Source organism: Phasianus colchicus, chromosome Z, assembly GCF_987193195.1.
Source record: "Phasianus colchicus chromosome Z, bPhaCol1.hap1.1, whole genome shotgun sequence".
Taxonomy (NCBI): Eukaryota; Metazoa; Chordata; class Aves; order Galliformes; family Phasianidae; genus Phasianus; species Phasianus colchicus.
In genome coordinates, this window is record NC_143476.1 from 84,345,199 (window position 1) to 84,365,290 (window position 20,092).

Here is a 20,092-nt window from a genome sequence, read left to right on the forward strand (position 1 = left end):
ACCCCCAAGTCCTTCTCCACAGGGCTGCTCTCAATTAATTCTTCTCCCAGTCTGAACATATACCTAGGATTGCTGTGACCGAAGTCTAACTCTTACGCACTGTTCAAAGAAGCACTTCAAAATACTGCTACAGGCCTATCCTGTTCAGGAATTTTCGTAGAAGTGCTTTGATGCCTGCCTCAATTGCTGATAATTAAAACAGAAATCATGACAGTATTTAGCTTTGATACGTGAAAGCATCCGTTTGTTCTCATGACACATATCTAAAAGCATGACAGCTTCTAAAGCAAACTTCCTTTACAGGGTCAAAGAGTTGAAGAAGGGGATTAAATGTTCTACACCTGTCTCAAACAGACGTCGGACAGCTGGAAATGTATCTCCAAAACGAGTCCAAAACTCTCCCTCTTTGCCACCTGCAGAAAAAAGCTCTCCAAAGAAAGTGAAGCTAGGCTTTCACCATCCTTCAGGTTCTACAAAAACAAAGACATGCCCTGCAGCACCCCAGCCACTTAGTGGCCCTTTGACCTCTACACCCAAGGGAGTCAGCAAAGGACATGCTTACAAAGGAAATTCCAGCTCGCTGTGGTTCCATCACAGTAGTCCAATTAAGGGAGTCCTACGGATAGGACATCACTTGAAGAAGAAAACTGATGATCTGTCTTCTTGCTCTGAGAAGAACCACGTTGCAAAGGATTTTATCATCAAAAATGCTGCCACAGCAGAAACAAAAGAAAGTCTCCAAAGAGCCAAATACATGCAAGACAGAGCACCTGCCCAGTGCCTAAAAGTCCAGACTATGCAACCTGTGCAGAAACAGTTTGTTTCTAGAGATGATTTTTCCCTTGGAGATGGAAATCTGCCTTCTGACAGCAGGCAAGAATGGGGACACACCTTTGCTAAACAGTATGTTGAAGCGTGGACAAATCTGTCTCCATTTCAGAAAGAAAGGGAGGAGCATTTACGCCTCTATCACCAGCAATTTCAGCAGCCACCTATTCTACAGCAAAAACAGAGCTACCAACCTCTTGAGAGGTTTTTGACACAATACAAGCCCCAGGAGATTCAAGTGAAGCAGGAGCTAAGTCCTACTGCCACTGAAGCACAGAGCAAAGAGGAGATGCAGCTGGAAGATCTTGATGACAGTGATTTCAGTGAAGATTCTTTCTCACCTGTCTGCAGTCAAAAGAGTGTAAAAAGAAGAAACAGCAATAAATGCAGTCAGCATTCTTTTTTCCTACATCAGAGAGAACAAGGAACTGAGGAACAGCAAAAAGGCCAAAAGCGACAGGACTTATTTTTTAAGTATGCAATACCCACACAAGAAAATGAAATAGATGACAGCTGGGATTCTAGTGAGGGCAGACTAAAGATGGAGGAATCCATTAAAAATGCAGGTTGCAGTAAAACTGCATCTGACTGGAGCTATGACTTAGCTGTTGAGTTGTCTTCAAGCAACACTGCAGAAAAACCTTACTGCTTACAAAATGATCCTGCCTGTAACTGGAATAAAAGCAAAGACTTCCTAGCTGATCATAAGCAGCACAAATCCAAACATGGATGTCTGACTTACTCCACTGAAGACACCTCGACTCCAGAAAAGGGTCTTTCAAACCCATACGTTTCTCCTATATTGAAATTGGTACCTCCAGAATGCAAACAGATTCTCCTCCAGCAGGAGAAAGAGAAATCCACTGTGGATGGACAGGATGTCGTTACAGGAGATATTAAGTGGAAAACTCAAAAAAATGATGTTAACCACTGCAGATCTTCCAGTTGTTCCTCAGAATTCAATTCTGAGCTAATGGCCCCTCTTGCTCTATCTCTTCTTGACTGTGAAGAAGGAACTGATACAGAGAATGTTTCTTCTAAACGAGTAAAGTCTCCTCATGTGAAACAGATGTTGGGCAGGAAAGTGCACAGCTCCCAGATAAGGTTTGAGGAGGAGACCTGGCAGTGCACGAGGAACAGAGCTCTAACAGACAGCATGCTGGAACTGAGGGAGCAAGCACATCGTGGTGCGAGACACTGCATCCTGCAGCATTCCTCACTAGCAGGGGACAAGTGGCTCTCACCTACCTGCTGTGGTGTGAAGCCTTGCTGCTGCCTTCAGGGCTCAGGTTCATCAAATCAAGAAGTTCTTCACAGTTTTGTTGTTGGAAATGACCTGACAGAAACATCCACAGCTCAATCCACAGAAACCAGAGAAGATAGAGAGGGTGCTTTGTTTCTCCATAGCAAAAAGTGCAAAGAATACTTAGATGGCAGACAGTGTGATGCTGATGTTAATGAGAACACTGATAGTTCAGGAAAATCTGACTCAAGTCAAAGACCAAATGTTAAGTCTCAGAAAATAAACACTGAGCTAACTGAGAAGAGCTATTTTTCAGGTGCATCATGCTTTTTAACAGGGGGAAATACAGATTATACAGTCCAGTCCCCCTCTCAGGAATGTAGCCTCTTGCAGCCCACATCAGGACTGAGAAATGAGGACTTAATTTGTTCTGAAGACTCAGCCAAGTCATCGTTCAGCAGTGAGGAAATAGGGCTGCTTAAGAGCAAATCGATGCAGACTATTTTTACCCAAGAAACTTTTGCTGTAGATTCAGGATCTGCAACCAAAGTAACTAAGCCGTTAGCAAATGCAAACAGCCCATCAAGCAGCAACACAGGCTCTCCAAGTGCTGTATCAGAAGTGGGAAAACTGCACAAGGAGGCCCTAGAAAAGGCACAGTAAGTTTTCTTTATCACTAATGTTTACTATGAAGCTTGTAAATTCTAGACATGTGGTACATTTACTTTTATTTGTATATAATGCTTTTTAAAAACTGATAGAAAATAAATCACTGAAATAATTATTTAATAAGATTAATAATAATTTATGCTCATTATCTTATATAATATATATAATTGCCTTTTATTTAGTGATATATTAAAATCTCATAGGAATCCAGTTATTTTATTAGAGTTTCATAGGATAATGTTAGAAGAACTAATACTGTAACATATGCTGAAATTCTCCAGGAAATTCGCCAGCCAATAATGGATTGGCTTTCTGTAAGCTATTAAGTATCTAAAATACATCAAAATCTCTCATGAAAACACAGGTGATAGCTGTTGCATCCCCGTGGAAAGAAAAACAGCAAAAGCAACTAGCTGGTCACTGAAGCTTTACATGTAGTGCTGCCACTGCCAGCATTCACATGACAGAAAATTTATTGTTGGCCAGAGAAACTTACTGAGAGGAGGGAATGACAGCACTACCTTCCCACTGTGCCTGCCTATTTTTCACCAAAGTGACTACCTCTCTAGCTGATATATATATATATTTTTGCTCCTACATTTCTGCATGGTAAAAAGTAGTATGTTCTGCTCTGTCAACAGTCTGCAGTCACTCCTTCCAGAGCAACCCTTGGTCATCAAGGTCTTCTTTACCTAAAACCAATGCAGTCCACTTCAAGGAGCACTGCTGTGCACTTCCTCAATGCCAGGGACCACAGGACAGAGAGACTTCCCATGGGGCATCCCTCCTTCTTAGAAGTTTATTGGTGCTTAATAGCAATTAAAGATAGTGCAGCGGGCTGTGTAATCAAGGATATATTCTCTGTTAATCAGACAGGCTATGATTCAGGCCCATCGGCAGCAGCTGGATGAAATGGCATCCTTGTGCTTCAAGGAAGAACACTTGATAAATCAGATGTCAGGAACGGTAAGTGTTTTAGATGAAGATTTCACTGCCCATTGAGCCTGCATAATTGATTTGGAAGATCGTTAAGCTGAATTAATGAAGTGACATGTCTTGTGAGTTTCTCCTCATTTTCTGGTGCCTCCCTGAGTCCTAACAGAGCCTGCACCATTTTAGTACCCACCATGGCTTTGCTAGTTCCCACACTGCCTGGTTGCTTTGGAAGAAGGGAGCTGATGGCCCAACTCTAAACTGCTCTTTTCTTATAAGACAATTTCATCTTATTTTGTGTCATTGGTACTGGACTACGCCAAACAGGGCAGCTTTTCAGGCCAAGATTTTCCTCCTCACAGATTGAACCAAGTAAATTAATTCTGCAGAAAACAGTACACCCATAAAACATGAGACAGGATGCCACAGTTGGTGGTATAGTGGGTTCACATGCCCCTTCCTTCTGGAATCCCCTTGCTTATCATGCTGCAGATATGCCACGCCCAGCCCCACTGATTCTGAGTGCTAGCTAACTTGTTAAGTCAATAACTACTGTGTTTTAGGCCTTCGAGAGTTTCTGTCACTTGAGTGTTCTTTGGCTTATCTGCTTATCATCACACTAGTAAAGGCTAAATCTCAGGACCAGCACCTGCATGACTGCACTACTAGCCATGCAATTCCCATTCTCAGTTTCTTCTGCCTCCTAGTAGATGTGTGTCACAGCACTATATGGCAAGCCTCTTCTCTCACCTCAGTAATTAACATTTCTCAGTGAGAACTTCCTGCCATTCCCAATTCTCTGTCTTATCAATAAAGCCAAATTCCATTACTGCATTACATTACCAAAATGACTTTTAATTGCTTTCACAGTTCAGATTTGTAGTGTGGCTACAGGGACTTTACCCTCAGGGAATTTGGAATGGAGACATCATATGCTTTATATGCTGTGATTTCCAGCTGCTTGTATGTATTCCCAGATAACACATGAAAGTTTACAAAGCAGCACAAGAGAAATTAACTGCATTAATTTTGTGGCAGAAAATGCAGTGATACAAAGCAATCTTTTTTTCATTCTCACAGCTGTATTTTGAGATTTTTCTTGGTAATTGTTGGGCCAGTTGATCCCAGCCAGTTGTAAACTAGCCAGCTCCACAGCCTGATATTTCTTTGCCTCTTGTAGCAAGCAACCATTTTCTAACTAGCAGAATTATGACAGTCTTGCCAAGTCTCCCAGAAATAGATGAATAACTTAACACTACTGGGCATATTTCACAGCATGACCTTTCTTTGAGCAATGCAATAAGCTTGGACTCCCGCATCAGTTTATATCCTTCCATTTACAGACGGCTGCAACTTTTCCAGCCATGAAACTTACATCCACAGGAGAGACTCCTGCCAAGACCAGCCATGTACTGAACCATATGGTGTTTAAAGTGCTTATGAAACATAAGCTGGGACAGCTGGGCTAGTCTTCATTACAGTGTCAGTGTCCCTGCAGGACAGAGGACAAGGTAGTGCATGAGACATAGAGTGCCTGATAGCGGGGGTGCTGCTAAATAAGGCTGAAAATTATTAATTTTTGTGTGGCAGTAGTTGTAGTCCCTTAGCCCTGAGGATCCTGACACTTCCCAACTTCTTAGATACTGACCAGTCAACAAGGGCACCAAATTCTGTTCTTAGTGCTCCCTTATTAATGCAAGCCCTACTTAAAAACAACTGCATCCACTTCAGTTTTAATTAGTTTCATATCACATTTTATCCTACTGTGTGGCAGGTTGCTATTCAGTATTTAGAGGCATTGAGTCTTGCTGTTAATGAGAGTCAGGACATCAAGAAGGAAACACTGATTAAATGCATTGCACTGCAGAATGGAAAACAATACCAAAACTATGCTGATTTTCTCCAACCTCTTGCTACTCTTGTTCTCTAATTTTCTTTTTGCCTTCTTTCCCAGGATTTTCAGAATTTCATCATCAAGTTAGATGAAATCTTGGTACTGAAGTCAAAGTGTATCCAAACCATGAGAGCCCAGCTTCAGATCTATTTATCTGACTCTTCTAGTCCTGACACATCCCTGCAAACGTCTCCACCAGTTTAAAGCTTCCTTTCTTACATATGCACAAGAACAGCACAAGAACAATTTTGGACCCAGCGAGTGTTTCACCGCAGCTGGTGCTGCAGGGTGTAGGTGAGGAGGGGATTGCTTTTGGTCTGATGTTTGTGATTAGTGTGCATTTTAGGTAAGGTTGGAGAAAATTCTCAGTAAATGAGAGGTGACTACTTGGCACCACAAGGATTCTATTTCTTTAACACCAGTAAGCCGCATCCTTCATATATATGACATATATATGACATTCAGCAGCCTTTAAATATCTCTATTTAAATATCTTCTATTCTGCCATGAAAATTAGAAAGTAAGGAAAAAAACACACAACATTTTGAAGGCAGATACAGGTACAAATAGAAATGTTCAAAAGCTATCCAGAAAAGTATTTGCAAACAGAAGTGAGGAAACAGAGAGAAAGCACTGTTAAAGTATACCAAAGTAACAAGTCCAAAATTAAATGGAAATCAAGGCAGGACAAGATGTACTGGTCCTTTCAGAAGAAGGATGACTATTTGAGCATTTGTTCTTGGCTTGGGACTAATGCTCCAGAACTTCTAGAAGTCACTTAAGTCAGAACTAAAAATTGGTCGAGTAGAAGGCTTATGTACATGGGACTCTATCCTGTAGGTTCATCTAGCACACTACTAAGCACTTGAATTTCACATTGGTGCTAATAGTAAGGATCCAAAAGCTTACTTTCTGCATGCTGTCTGATCTCTGCGTGACAGCTCAGCCAGAATGTGCATGGGCTGGGTTGACTGCTGATTTTTCACATCAGAAGAGAGTCCAATTATATATAGGCTGTGGGATTTAAGAGGCTAACAGTGCTATTGTTACACAAAGCTGATGTTTTGAGTCAAGAACAACCAAACAAACAGTTGGAACCCTGCAGGATTCCTGCTGCTGTGTGTGTGCATCGTGGTTGAATCACACAAGCCCTCTCGCTGAAGCCACAAGTGACCTTGAAACATGCTTAGTGTAAACAACGATGTGCAAGTGTTCCCGCTCCAAAATTTGGTCTGCCACAGCATAATCGACCACCTCAGTGTTTCCTCAGTTATGCCTGTGATAGCTCAAGGTATGCTCAGTGGCATAAATGCCAATGGTTAGGGAAACTGCTGTCTGACCAGCTGTGAATGTTGCTGCCTGCTTCTGCAGCTACCCAGAGGAGCAACAGCTACAGCAATAGCAGTTACACAGTTATCTGGATTGCATACTTGGTGTGAACATTCCCAGGAACATCACACAGCATAGCACTGGAGAGCAGAAGTGCAAGGGAAGGATTGACAACTGTAATTGAGGAAGAAGGTCCTACATTAGTGCCCTGATCTTCTGGGATTATGGTGTATGCATGGATTAGTCTGCATCTTGCAAGTGAGAATGCTCTGTGGAGCAGAGAATGGAACCCCTGCAGGGCCTGAATTGATGTTGGCCTTCAGGATGGTTCCAGTGTCTTAGGTCTTAGTCTACCAGCATATCACACCTGAAATGAGGTCTCCCAGTCCCATTTTAAGAAGCCTTCCTTCCTCAGAGAAATGAAGCATTCATGAGCAACATTCTTCAGTCTCAGTATCTCATATCCTCCTGGAGACAGAGCCAGCTTCCCCATACATAAAGTAAGGAGAACACAAGGCAGCTAGGCAGTCCTTACACCTTCTGAAAGTAAAAATAGATGCAAGCAATTAGAGTAGTTCCCACTGCCCATTCTCTGCAAACACAAGAAATGAGGCCATCACAGAGCTGCCTTACTTTTGCAAATAAGTTTGGAGCAGAGGAATGTGGGAATGCAGGATGTGACACAGGTCACAAGAAAATGAGAGGTCCTGCCAACAATGTAGTGCTAGCTGGTAGAAAGAGACTCTGTGTACTTTGACATTTGGGACATGAGGATCATTTAAGTGTACTTTAACCCAGCAGGGAACTGCTTTTTAAAGAGCAACTTAGCAAAAACACGTTCAGACTCTTAGCCAAGCTGGACATTCATAACGCGACACACAAGAGCCATTCACACAACACAATAGTGCCATGTCCTAACCTCAGTATTTTCAGAGGTGGTTGTAACAAGACAGATGAGGGAGAAAAATTTCCACAAGAGAAGGAAAAGTGGCATTTTCTCCGTTATTAAAACTGAGCCACCTGTGCAGTAGGTCTACCCTGGAAAACAAGCAAGTCTGGCAAATCTGAGCACCAGTACAAGTCCTCAGAACAGGAACTACTTGTTCAGTGTAGAAACAACCAGGAATGCTATAAAAATATGTACCAATTAAGTCTTTTTAAAACTGGAGCCAGCTAGCTAATCCATGAGTTATATTGAACCAGGTGCAGTCTATTCACAGTTTATGTTCCCTGATGGACATGACACTCTACTAAAATTAAAAGAGCAACCCTAGCTGCAAAAACTCACTTCTCTTTAGCAATGACAGGGCTGCTGCCATGCTTGAAGTGCTGCATGCCTGGGAGACACCAAAACTGGGCTTCCAGTTTGCAAAAGAAACTACCGAAGCTGTTACAGAAAATGGTACTGTTCTCTCCACCTCAGGGTTATTACTTGGATGCTGCTTTAATCCGTATGAGTGTGCTACCAGTGTCAGTGTCACCCCCTCCAGCTGTTTGATACTGCACTGACACCTGATACAAATGGTTTTCATTTCAACTTGAAGAATGTATGTGATTTTTGTTGTTACAGCAGGTTGTGTGTTTTTTGCGAAGATTTTGAAAGCCTGATCCCATACAATCAAATAAATACTAAGTAAAGTGGAATCACTTTCGTATGCAAGTAAAAGAAAGACTATTAATGCTATGGCAGATGCTTAATATTTTATTTGAATAATTTACATCATTTAAAATAAAATTCAGTTTACTACAGAACTCTGGTAAAATTTCTAAAGTAGACATGATCCAAATGACTGTAAAAATGTTTGATTGTAAAAGATCATCTCAGCAGAAGCGAGCTGCCTGCCCAGCTGGCAGAGGGCAAGGAGAGCTGCCCACACAGAAAACCCACATTAGAACCAGGAACCAACTCGCCTACGACAGCACAAGGACAGCTCGCTGGTGCAGGGTCAGCTCCAGCAGCGCCAGCAGGCAGCACTAGGGCTCTGGCTCCAAGCACAATCTGCAGCTTGGACTTTGCCTGCACACTTCTCATTGTGACATACAGATCTCAGTACTCAGCAGCAGCTAGCACAAAAGGCAGAACAACCTCTGACAAAGTTACAATACTAAATGCCATTTACCAGGCATGTGAATCAATCTGCTGATCTCAGAGACTCAGCCTCACAATCCAACGCTTCCAGACCGAGCTCTGTTCATAACAGTACCAGAGTAACTGATGATGCACGGTGCCCAAAACATCCAAATCTCAGCACATTATGCCATTTCTTTAGAAGCACCTTTCCCCTACCACACTTGGTTAATCCCCACCACTCCATGGCTTCACTCCCTATCAGCCACCCCAGGAACACACTCCCAGCTTCAGCCAACCCATGATGCAAAATCCAGAAAACTCACTACAGATGCAAGAGCAACACTGCAGGGAAAGCACCCATTGGTATTCCTCTTGGATAACAAGAGATTTTATAAGTAGCAAGGACTTCGTAAGTATCATTTTCCGTCTTTCACTACCACGGATTGATATCTCCATTCTCACTTTTAAAAACAACCTCTGTAAGCAAAGTGGTTATTACGTGGTTCCAGTGACTGTGGAAAGAAGGTAACATACATTAACCAGAGAGATGACTTTATTCAGAGGTTTGATCTAAATAGTTTGCTTTTCATTGGCAACGGTTCTTGCCTGTTCAGGACTGTCTACTGCCAGACAGGAACCTGTTCAGAAGTAGATGTGAAAAACTAAACAAGCAACGCAACAAACTGCTCACAGCAGTAACAGTAAAGCACTTTTTTTGCTACTTTTCAGCTTTTCTGACTTAACAGGAACCCTATTTTCATGTTTCAAACTCATATTTTGCATCAGGGAAGCAGAGCTGAGCACCTACTTTACCTGAACCCAGAGGGGCGGCTCCAAACCAGAAATTAATTGTTGGCCCTACAAGCTGGAATGCCTTTCTTACACAAGTTTTGACCTTAGTCCCATTACTGGAAGCTGGTGAGGCTCAGTGTTACAGCATACAGTCCAGTGGAAGCCTGCCCTGGTCCTGCTCATCATCTATCCCCAGATCTCCTAGATGCTTGCCAGCTACATTTTAACTTTCTGTTTTAAATAACGGTAATTAATATCATGCACCTCATAGGAGAATTCCAGGAGCTAACACTGACCCCAGATGAGATGTTTTGGATGTATTTTAATAAAGTAATGGAAATCAATGCAATCCCCTTCAGAGTCCTGATGAACTAAAAAACTTACTACTGAAAAACGTGAATTGAGGTAAGGAGCTGGGCTGTCTTTCCCTCCCAGAGTCCAATACTCCCAGCTCCATGTTCTAACATGAGTTTTGATCCCCAAGCTTGTTTTTTTTTTTTTGTTTATTTTTTGTTAGTTTTTTTTGTTTGTTTTGTTTTTGTTTTTTTTTTTTGTGTGTGTGTTTTTGTGTTTTTTAATAAAACAAAAATAAGCCACAGAAAAAAGAAGCACCTTCTACCTCTACATCCACCTCTCTGGAGACCTCTGGTAGCTCTGCCCAAAGCATACCACATCCATGCATGCCTAGAGGAGAAAGTAGGCCCCAGGCTTGTAATATCCAGCTGAAGTTAAAGACCATGAGAGATGGGAACCATGACACTGAGAGTTACAACTGAGGGTTTTATTAATTACTCTTCTGCAGAATCAAGATGTTCAGAATCAAGATGTTCAGCAAATCATGATTCCCAAAAACTGCTGATATCTTATGTATTTAGAACTTCAACAATGCACAGCATAATATTTGGTACTATCAGTGCATAGAAGATTGCAGATTTCAAGGAACTGCAGAATATGGTGTAAAGTTCTTATGTTTCTGAACTACAAGAGTTGTTGAGCTATGTGGGGCATAATAAACGCAGATCAAAATGACCTCCTGATGAAAGCTCTGCACTTACTGAAGAGCAGCTGCAGCTCAGTAGTTCAAATAAAAATCCAGGACCTAGTGGTATTCACCGGGAATTGGTGGTGGTTCCAATCTTGTTCAACATCTTCATCAATAGCCTGCATGAAGGGATAGAGTCCACCCTCAACAAGTCTGCTGATGATACAAAGCCAAGAGGAGTGGCTGACATGTCTGAAGGTTTGCTGCAATTCAGTGAGACCTGGACAGGCTGGGAGTTGGGCGGAGAGGAACCTGATGAGATTCAACAAGAGCAAGAATAGGTCCTACACCTGGTGAGGACTAACGACATTCATCAGTACAGACTAGGAAATGGCCTGCTGGAGAGGAGTTCTGCAGAGAAAGACCTGGTGGACAACATGTAGGCTGTAATCCAGCAGTGTGCCCATGTGGCCAAGAAGGGCAATGGTATTCTGGGATGCATTAAAAAGTGTGGCCAGCAGGTTGAGGGAGGTGATCTCTTCCTCTCTGTCCTGGTGAGGCCACACCTGGAGTACTGTGCCCATTTCAACAGTCCAGAGAGTCCAGTGGAGGGCCACAGAGATGGCTTTGGGCCTGGAGCATCTCCTGTATGAGGAAAAGCTGAGAGCTGGGGCTGTTCAGCCTGGAGAAGAAGACTGAGGGGGATCAATGCTTATAAATATCTATGGGCATGTGTCAAGTGGATGGGAGCAGGCTCTTTTTGGTTCCCAGTGACAGGAAAAGGTGCAGTGGGACTGAATGGGAACATAGGAAGTTTCATACAAACACGTGAAAGAACTTTCTTACTGCGAAGGTGATGGAGCACTGGAACAGGCTGCCCAGAGAAGTTGTGGTGTCTCCTCCCCTGGAGATATTTGAGACCTACCTGAACACTTGCTTGTACAATCTACTGTAGGGAACCTGCTTTAGCAGGGGGCAGGACCAGATGACCTCCCGAGGTTCACAGAATCATAAGAATTGGAAGGAACTCTATAGATGTAGGTACCCACGGACAATGAAAGGGCTTTTGGATTTATCAGCTATAAAGCCTGCTGTTTTTCATGTGAATGTCCCTCTCCCATAGAGCCTGGGCAGGATACTGCTGGAATTCACCCACTCCCTTCTACTTTAGTCACACCTCACTTTCCCTCTTTGCCTGGCAATTTTGAGCACCTGTAAGACACGAAGACTCACTTGGAGATGCAGCAGCCATCCCCTTCCATCCTGACATCCAGTTGAAAAGCCTGCCTTTTTATAATGTGCTTGATGTACTACTACTCAACAAACCTATACAACAAACCTATAAGTTTAATACAGAGCAGTATTCAGAGGTTCCAAGATGAGTTTTTTTCCTCTTTGCTTTACATGTCAGCAGGTCAGAAAAATCTGTATTTCCAGGGACTTCTTGCCAGGGGACAAAAGAGATTACCAAGTCCAAGTTCAGCTAAGACTATGCCAAGCAGAGACAAATTGTCCTCAAGAAGATAATTACCCTAACAGTTTCTGCATTAAATAGGAAGCTGTTTCCATTGCTGGATATGCTCCACAACCACCAAACGGAATTAAACAGAAGGAATCTGGACGCCCCTTGAATATATCTCTAGTTAGGTTGTCATCAGCAGTGCCAGAATAGATTTCTATTTCCTGGGCTTCTGAAATTGGAAAGAATTACTCCCATGTCTATGTATCTCATTTGTCAGCTCTCTTCAGCTATGCTTTTGCAGAGGTTTAAAGTGAAAGGTATCCAAACCCATTATTATTCTAGAACATTAATTAGAGAAAAACTAAGTACAGATCCTGACAATGAAATTGCCAGTCTACAGTTATCTCTCATGTGCCCTCTGTGAAAAATGTGACTGACAATCCCATGCCAGGCTGCTATTCGCACACACCTGCAATGTTTTGATGCTACTCTTCATTTTCAAATGAATGATTCTGTAAGAAGCCTACCTGAGTCCATTCCATCTGCAAAAGACATCTTATGAGCGCCTAATATTAGATGGGCTCTTCATGGAAATCCTTGATGAATGTTCAGAAGTGGGTGAGATAAAACTCCAAGATGGTTCCTTGTAGTCCATGAGGCCTAAAGAAGGTGGTATGATAATCTGAAATCTACAGTACACCAAAACAGAAAAATCCAGTGTTGTTAGAAAACCACATTTCAAGACGGTAGGCAATGAGGAAAACAAGGAGAAAGTTGATATCACTGACTTGACAACTAAAAACTCTTTGGATGAAATGGAAGATCCTTCTGCCAAAATGAAGTACATATTCTTGTTGGAAACACAAGGAAGACCGATCAAGAGCATTCTTGTTTATCAGCCATTGTCTGTCAAAGTTGATACTGCTGTTATTCCTCGTCTGTTAACAGAGTATCCCATGCCATTCCATTACCCTCCAATATCCAGCATTTCCTCAGATGTGATAGGTTTGGATTTCTTTTCACTAATCCCAGATGATTCAGAATATTATCTTCCTGTGTTTTTAGATAATCTCACATCAACTTTAACAAGCAACATGCCAGGCAGCATCATCACACCAACAGTCACCACAAAAGCAGTATGCATGTTAGCTCTTCCAGCAGGTCTTCCAGAAGGAATGAGAGGGGAGTTAAAACCAGCAGCAGAAGCAGTGCTCCTGACATCATCTGACTGGACTGAAACAAGCAGCAGCATTGGTGCTTCAGGAAAAGGTGCAGAGCTGACGCTTGTATCTCTGGAACTTCAGCTTCTTGCAAGTTACTCTGATACTCATTGAAAGGATTTGACTTCTGGAAAATTGAGTAAGAACAGAAGTGATAAAAATTTTTCTTGCTTATTAAATAGCTACTGCAGAAGAAGCCCCTTCAAAATATGCTTTCTGTGCTTCCACATTTTTCTGAGAAAACTGAATGGATTTTGTTGTTGAATGGATTTCACAAGGGTTTATTTAAGAGTGTGACAGAGCACTGGGATAGGCTGCACAGAGAGGTGGAGTCTCCTTCTCTCAAGATTTCAGAACCCATCTGGACACTTTCCCAAGCAACATACTGTAGAGAACCTGCTTTAGCAAGCAGTTGGACTCTATCTCCAGAGGTCCCTTCCAATTCTTATCTTATGATTCTATGATTACCTGATTTCTAGTACTAGGTGTTATTATGTAATTCTATAGCAGTGTGAAAAATGGAACTAATGCAGCGAGTATGTTTATTTTAAAGAAAGTGCTTGAAAGAAACCTCCTGCATCACACTGAGTGTTATTTAGAACAAAAGATAACTGATTTCCTAGCAGAGCAATTTCTTAAATATCTTACAAGCCAGGGGAATTAAGAATACTGAGCCCCAGCTCTCTGCCTTCAGGTTCAAGAACTACCACAAATTGCAGGTCTGGGTTATATTTCAAGAGAACTTATAACCACTTAGCATAGGACACTTATGTCTGGCAGAAGTGTTGGATGCACGAGTTAAAATAGAAACAAGAGGAACAGCTTCTCTCTTTATGCATGGCGACAATTTCCAAACCAGTGTTTCACTAAGTTACAGGCTAACTTTCAACCAAAAAATAAAATTCCATTGCACTAATGGTCAAATTTAACCAGATAATCTGGACTGTGACACAGTCAAGTAATTCAGTACAAGCAGACACCAAGAAAGCAGCTTCAAAGAACCAAAGCATTATGTTTCAGAACAAATTTAGTAATCCCCTGTCCAACTCCAGTGCAACAGTGAGGAGGACCACTCCTGTCTCTGACTATATACAATTCCAGTAGAGTGGCTGGGCAGTCTAAACTCTCCGTGGCCAAGCTGGAAAAAGGAAACTTAGGAAAGGACACTTCAAAAATTTAATTTAAGAAAGAAAGTTGGCTCCCAGTGAAAAGAGAAATGCTGGAGTGATGCACGCAGGCAGGCTTGCTCAGTTACTTTCCATGTATGCAAAAAACTGGACTCCTTGCTGAGAGCAAGTCACACTGAACGTGAAGGTGATGGGCTGTTCCATTGCACACCAAGAACTCATTAATATGCTTCAGCTGGCTTCTGCACGGGCCATTAGATCTTCCAAAGCATTCTGTTGGTCATTGTTATGTAATAATAAGACCTCCTTGATGTCCTTTAGTTCAAAGCCCATTTCTTTAAATTGACTCATTAGTTGGAGAAGTTCCGTGATCTGAAAGAGACAGACAATTATTTGCAAGAAAAACAGAGGATCAGTGCTCAGTCTTTGTTAGATCTGAAATTTAGCACAAAGACAGTCAACAGCAAGTGGACACTCCATAGGATCAATTCCCACTCCTAAGTGCAGCCCATACAAGTTCAGAAGAAAAGTCTACTCCCGTGACAGTCACAGAATCACAGAATGGTTTGGGCTGGACAAGACCTCTAGGACGACCCAGTTCCAACTCCCAGCTATGGGCAGGGATGACTCCCACTATGCCAAGTTGCTCAACCCATCCAGCCTCTGTATGCAGCAACCCACTGGCCTCATTTTCAATTTCCAGCATTTGCACTTCTGAATTTCCAAGTTCTTCAACACAGGTATCAAAGCTTAGTTTGTGGGAGTATGCCTCTTAGTAAACAAATTCATCAGCCTGACCCAATTAAGACACCCAGATCAATGTTTCCCTGCTCCCCATCCAGCAACTCCCACTGCTACTGTAATTTTTTCAAGTTATTTTGACTTCACAATGATACAGCAGCCTTTGTTATCAAATGGCTCTTCCAAATCTAGGGCAAAACTGTGATATTACCAGAATCCTTTTGAACACAGTGTGCTAAACTACCAACACCAAACACAAATCCTAACTGAGCTCTGAAAAATAGTGACAAGTAGCAAAACAACTCAAACTTCTATGAACATTCTGCTATGTGCATTGCCTCCACTCCAGAGGGGAAAAACACACTAAAAGGGACAATCAGGAAACTAGTTATTTCCAATTTGCAGAGGATGAGGGGGGAGTGGGAGGGCTAAGCCTCCAGCAAATCTGTTTTCTAAACACTGTCATTTCTCTTATCTTCATACTGTTTCTGTTTACAAGCTCATCACTAGCTGTATATGAGCATTCGCGGGGACAAGATAGCACCTCTTAAGATTTCCTGTAATAGCTCAGTGCACAACAGCTTGGCATACATTAAAAAGCCATTCCACCATCCCCTGCCCTGGCTACCTATCTGTTCCTGCCTCTGAAGTACACACAGCCTAAACCAGGCCCACAGAAACTGTACTTTCCGGCTTGTTTCAGACAGATACCTAACTCAATTTGCTGAGCAGCCAGGCAGATGCATTTATACAACAGAGGAAACTCATGGCCAGGACAAGCTGGCAATATTTGGAAATAATTTGCTGCTTCTGAAATTAACTGTCTCTGAACCAAGCACCTTGCCAAAAGTGGACACTTTATTCAAAACATTGCAACCAAAATAAACAGTGTCTTTTAAAAAATCTTCCCATAAAAATGCATGCAAGTAATGGTAAATAAAGCGATGAAGAACTGTAACACTTCAAAACACATCACCACATAGATATTCTTTGGTAGTTAGTTCTGAAAGCAGGTCAGCATTACCATGAAGCTAGAATTACATCCATCACTTTAGATGAAGTGCTGTTGGAATTCCCTTTCATGGTGCAGTCTGACTAATGTTTAGGATAATGTGCCCTCACCTTCTCCTCCGAACACTGGTGCATCTCCAAAGCTGCTTCAACAAGAAGTGGATCAAAGCCCTTTTCACAAAGCTGTCCATGTGCAAACAGGTAATCCAAAACCTGAGGGAAAGAAAAACTAATTTTACAGTGACATTCACAGCATGTGGTTGTAGTCTCTGTACAACCAGAGGAACTGAGCAGGACTCCATCCCAGGAATAAGATAAAGCACTCCCTACTCTATATTGAGACAACTTGTAAGAGTTCAGAAAAAGGAAACAAGTCCTTCTGTCCTTCTTTGTTCTTTATCTTCCATTTCCAGTCTTCTGTTCCTAACCACTGAGCAAGGGCAGGAATTTAAGATTAACTGTACTTTTTATACTACACATATTTTTAGTGATACTGTAGGTTCAGCTGTCAACCTAAGTCCGTTTTTAGTTTCCTCTCAAACTGAAGAGCTAATGCAACCTGAAAGCACTCAGCTTTTTAAGAATATCTCAACATATCAAGAAGCTGCAAATCCCAACTCACACTTCCAGAAACTGCTGCCACTGTGTTTAACCATTCTCAGCTTTGAGAGGCAGGGGCAGAAAGAAAAAAGCAGGTAAGAAAAAGGTAGCGCTAAGAACAAGAGAGAAAGCAGCCTGCAAATACAGCAGGATTTAAAACTGCCCTTCAAACAGACATTCTTCTGTTTGGCACTACAGCTCAGTTCACAGACGGTGGGCAAGCAAGGCAGATCTACAAGCAACCAAATCCTACACAGAGCAGAAGCTACAGAGGCATTCCTCCAACCAAGGTAATGTTCCACACAATGCACAAAGAGTACAGGGCCAGCACACAAAGTCTGGCCACAATCCTCTTGCTTCAAAATGTTTCTTTGTTTGAAGCTAATCCAAGACCCAGAGCCACACTTAAATCCACTGAGCTTTATGCTCTGTGGCCTGGTTTTAGCAAGTGTTTCAGACAACACAAAGCAGAAAGCACCACAGTCAGAGCACACAAAAAAGTTGGTAACTGCTACCTTGGAGAGCCTTTTCTGGCTGCAGTAAGCCCTAAGAGCAAATCTCCAGGAAAAGGCATCAGCAGAATAACACCCTGTGCTCAGAACAAGGGAATGTGCTTGGTTTTAATCACACTACAAAACAAGGCATAGATCCATGCCAAGCATCCACTGGGTTGTTTTGTAGTTGCTAGGAAGACTGAGCACCTGTCCTAGCCCTTATTGGATGTAAGGGCTCCTTTCCCAACCTCAGCTGTGAGGCAGTACCCACAGGTACAGCTGCCTTAGGCAGTGTCTTAAATAAAAACTTGTATAGATGCTGTTTGGTTTTGGAAACGTTTTTTGAGAGGTGACAAGTTCTCTGGCAGTTCTGCAAAACCACTGTTAAAATAAAGCATTCCCGTCTCCTCCATTTTGCAAAGCCAAGGCTGTATCTCAGCAGAATCAGAACTTGAAGGCTCTTTTCCCCCATGCAAGCTCTTACCTGGTCTATGTTTTGTCCCTTCTTCTTCATGGCTTTCAGGACATTCTCAGGTGAATAGCCCATGCTGACAACTGTCTCTACGCACTGCCTCTCACTAGCAGAGAGAGCCTGCTGTAACTCTGGAAAAGGGACACCCGACTGCTTTGTGCAGGTTGTGTTGTTGGGCACTTTAGACACTGGGAAATTTTGGTGTGTTACCTAGAAAGGAAAACCCAGAAGCTTAGGTAATGGTCATCTTTTATATTCCCGTAGTTCCCTGTTTCTGTGCCAAACCAGGATATTCCACAAAAAAAATATCAGTTAGTTGGAGTCTTCTGGGGCTGCCCTTCAGAAGCTACTCATGATTAAGACAAAACCAAGCACTGTAAACAGTTCAACTCCCATCACACCCTTTCTTCTCAAAGAAACATTTCATTACCCAGATTTCCTCCTATATGCTAAAACTTTCTAACAACCAATCTTTGCAACTGCAAAGATCCATATGAAACAGGCAATCCCTTTGCCTTAGAGAAGTGTGAAGATTGCTTCCTTACCCTAAGTTTACTCACTGCCTAAGATTTTCAGTATTCAAAGAAACTTTACTTAAGGAACTACTTCAGTAGCTTTGTATAAATACCACAAAGGATGTCAGAACTTACCATAGGGATTTCTGTCTCCTTGTCGGGGTGTACCTGTTGGACAACATACAAATAAGGTGATGAACATTACACGTTGCCACTACTGGGAAAAAAGTTTCATGAAAAGATCAGGACTGTGGCTACCATACCATAGGTATGACAAGTATGCGGGTTAGCCAAGTTATGCAGACGTAAGTTACGTTCTATGACTAGTTATAAAATAGCCACAGAATCACAGAATTGTTTGAGTAGCAAGGGATCCTTAAAGGTCACCTGGTCCAACTCACTCCCCTGCAATGAGCAGGGACACCCACAGCTTCATCAGGTGCTCACAGCCCCTCCAGCCCAACCTGGGATGTCTGCAGGGACAGGGCATCCACCACCTCACTGGGCAGCCTGTGCCAGTGCCTTATCACCCTTTTAAAAAACTTCTTCCTTATATCCAACCTAGATCTTCCCTCTTCTAGTTTGAAATCAGTTCCCCTTATCCCACCACAACAGATCCTACTGAAGAGTCTATCCCCCTTCCTTCTTGCAGCCCCATTAGATAGTGGAAGACTGCTCTCAGGTCTCCCTCAGCCTTCCGTTCTCCAGGCTGCACAGCCCCAGCTCTCTCAGCCCGTCCTCGCAGGGAGCTGCTCCATCCCTGACCATTTGTGTGGCCCTCCTCCGGACGCTCTCCAACAGGCCCCCGTCTCTCCTGTGCTGAGCACTCCAGCTGTGGACGCAGTGCTCCAGGTGAGGTGTCACAGCGCAGAGCAGAGGGGCAGGATCCCCTCCCTTGCCCTGCTGGCTGCACCGCTTCGGATGCAGCCGTTATAAGGATTGTTTGTTCTCTCAGCACTCTGTAAGTAGATTACATTCTAAGAAGAATGTAATTCCTTCTTAGAATGTATGGTTGGACTGAATGATCTTATAGGTCTTTTCCAACCGTAGTGATTCTGTGATTCTCCAATAATTGTAAATTTGCTTTTTCCATCACAGTGACAGCTACAAGCTCACACAGCTATGTAATGTGCTGATTCCTCTTCAGTTCTTGACTCAGTGACTTGCTAAGTACACTGATGGGTTCTGAAGTCAGTGCCTAGAAACATCTATTGATGTATATATATTTTCTTACTCTGACAAGGGTTAAGAGAAACAAACACCCTCCCCCTCATCTTTCAAAGCATTGCATTTTATGTGTCATGTATAAACAAAATGGTTGAGCATTTTCACCAACTGTCCTGTTCCCAATGGCTAACAATACTTAACTTTGACAGCAAAACCTGGTACTTCCTCTTAGTAAACATCTGCTGGGCTGAAAAGGAGCTAAGCGCTTACTTCAGCTCTGACCTGGTTTCTAAAGCCAGCATCTCCCACACCTATTTCTAAAAGCCCTGCATTGACCTCAGCCCAGTCATAAAGACTTGTCTACCACTTTTTTCTATTTGTCCCATTCTAACAGTTCTGAGGGCAGAAACTTGGGGAAGACTACAAGAAACCACCTCATGGGACTATTTCCTGTCACTCAGCACAAATATGAAATGTTATATGATATCTGGCAACAGAAAAGTAAGCAATATGGAACAGGTCCACTTTGGGAAGTTCCAGTC

The 20,092-nt window shown here is 42.5% G+C and overlaps 2 protein-coding genes and 1 pseudogene across 8 annotated transcripts in view; 2 read left to right on the top strand and 1 right to left on the bottom strand.

Annotated features, from left to right (window-relative positions):
- The window catches only part of KIF24 (kinesin family member 24), a 30,372-nt gene extending 24,419 nt beyond the window's left edge, over positions 1-5,953 (top strand). For all 5 annotated transcript variants that reach the window (XM_090132274.1, XM_090132275.1, XM_090132271.1 and 2 more), the window contains 3 exons: positions 304-2,730; positions 3,613-3,706; positions 5,628-5,953. In XM_090132274.1, the coding sequence (XP_089988400.1) occupies positions 304-2,730; positions 3,613-3,706; positions 5,628-5,771 (2,665 nt within the window). In that variant the 3' untranslated portion in view covers positions 5,772-5,953. The remainder of the gene's footprint in view (positions 1-303; positions 2,731-3,612; positions 3,707-5,627) is intronic.
- A 1,726-nt stretch (positions 5,954-7,679) lies between these two features.
- UBAP1 (ubiquitin associated protein 1) overlaps positions 7,680-20,092 on the bottom strand; it is a 37,360-nt gene continuing 24,947 nt past the window's right edge. For all 3 annotated transcript variants that reach the window (XM_090132280.1, XM_090132278.1, XM_090132279.1), the window contains exons 5-8: positions 18,519-18,551; positions 17,881-18,078; positions 16,414-16,515; positions 7,680-14,922 (exon numbers count right to left, since the gene is read on the bottom strand). In XM_090132280.1, the coding sequence (XP_089988406.1) occupies positions 14,782-14,922; positions 16,414-16,515; positions 17,881-18,078; positions 18,519-18,551 (474 nt within the window). In that variant the 3' untranslated portion in view covers positions 7,680-14,781. The remainder of the gene's footprint in view (positions 14,923-16,413; positions 16,516-17,880; positions 18,079-18,518; positions 18,552-20,092) is intronic.
- On the top strand, positions 10,690-13,440 carry LOC149913155 (E3 SUMO-protein ligase PIAS2-like; annotated as a pseudogene).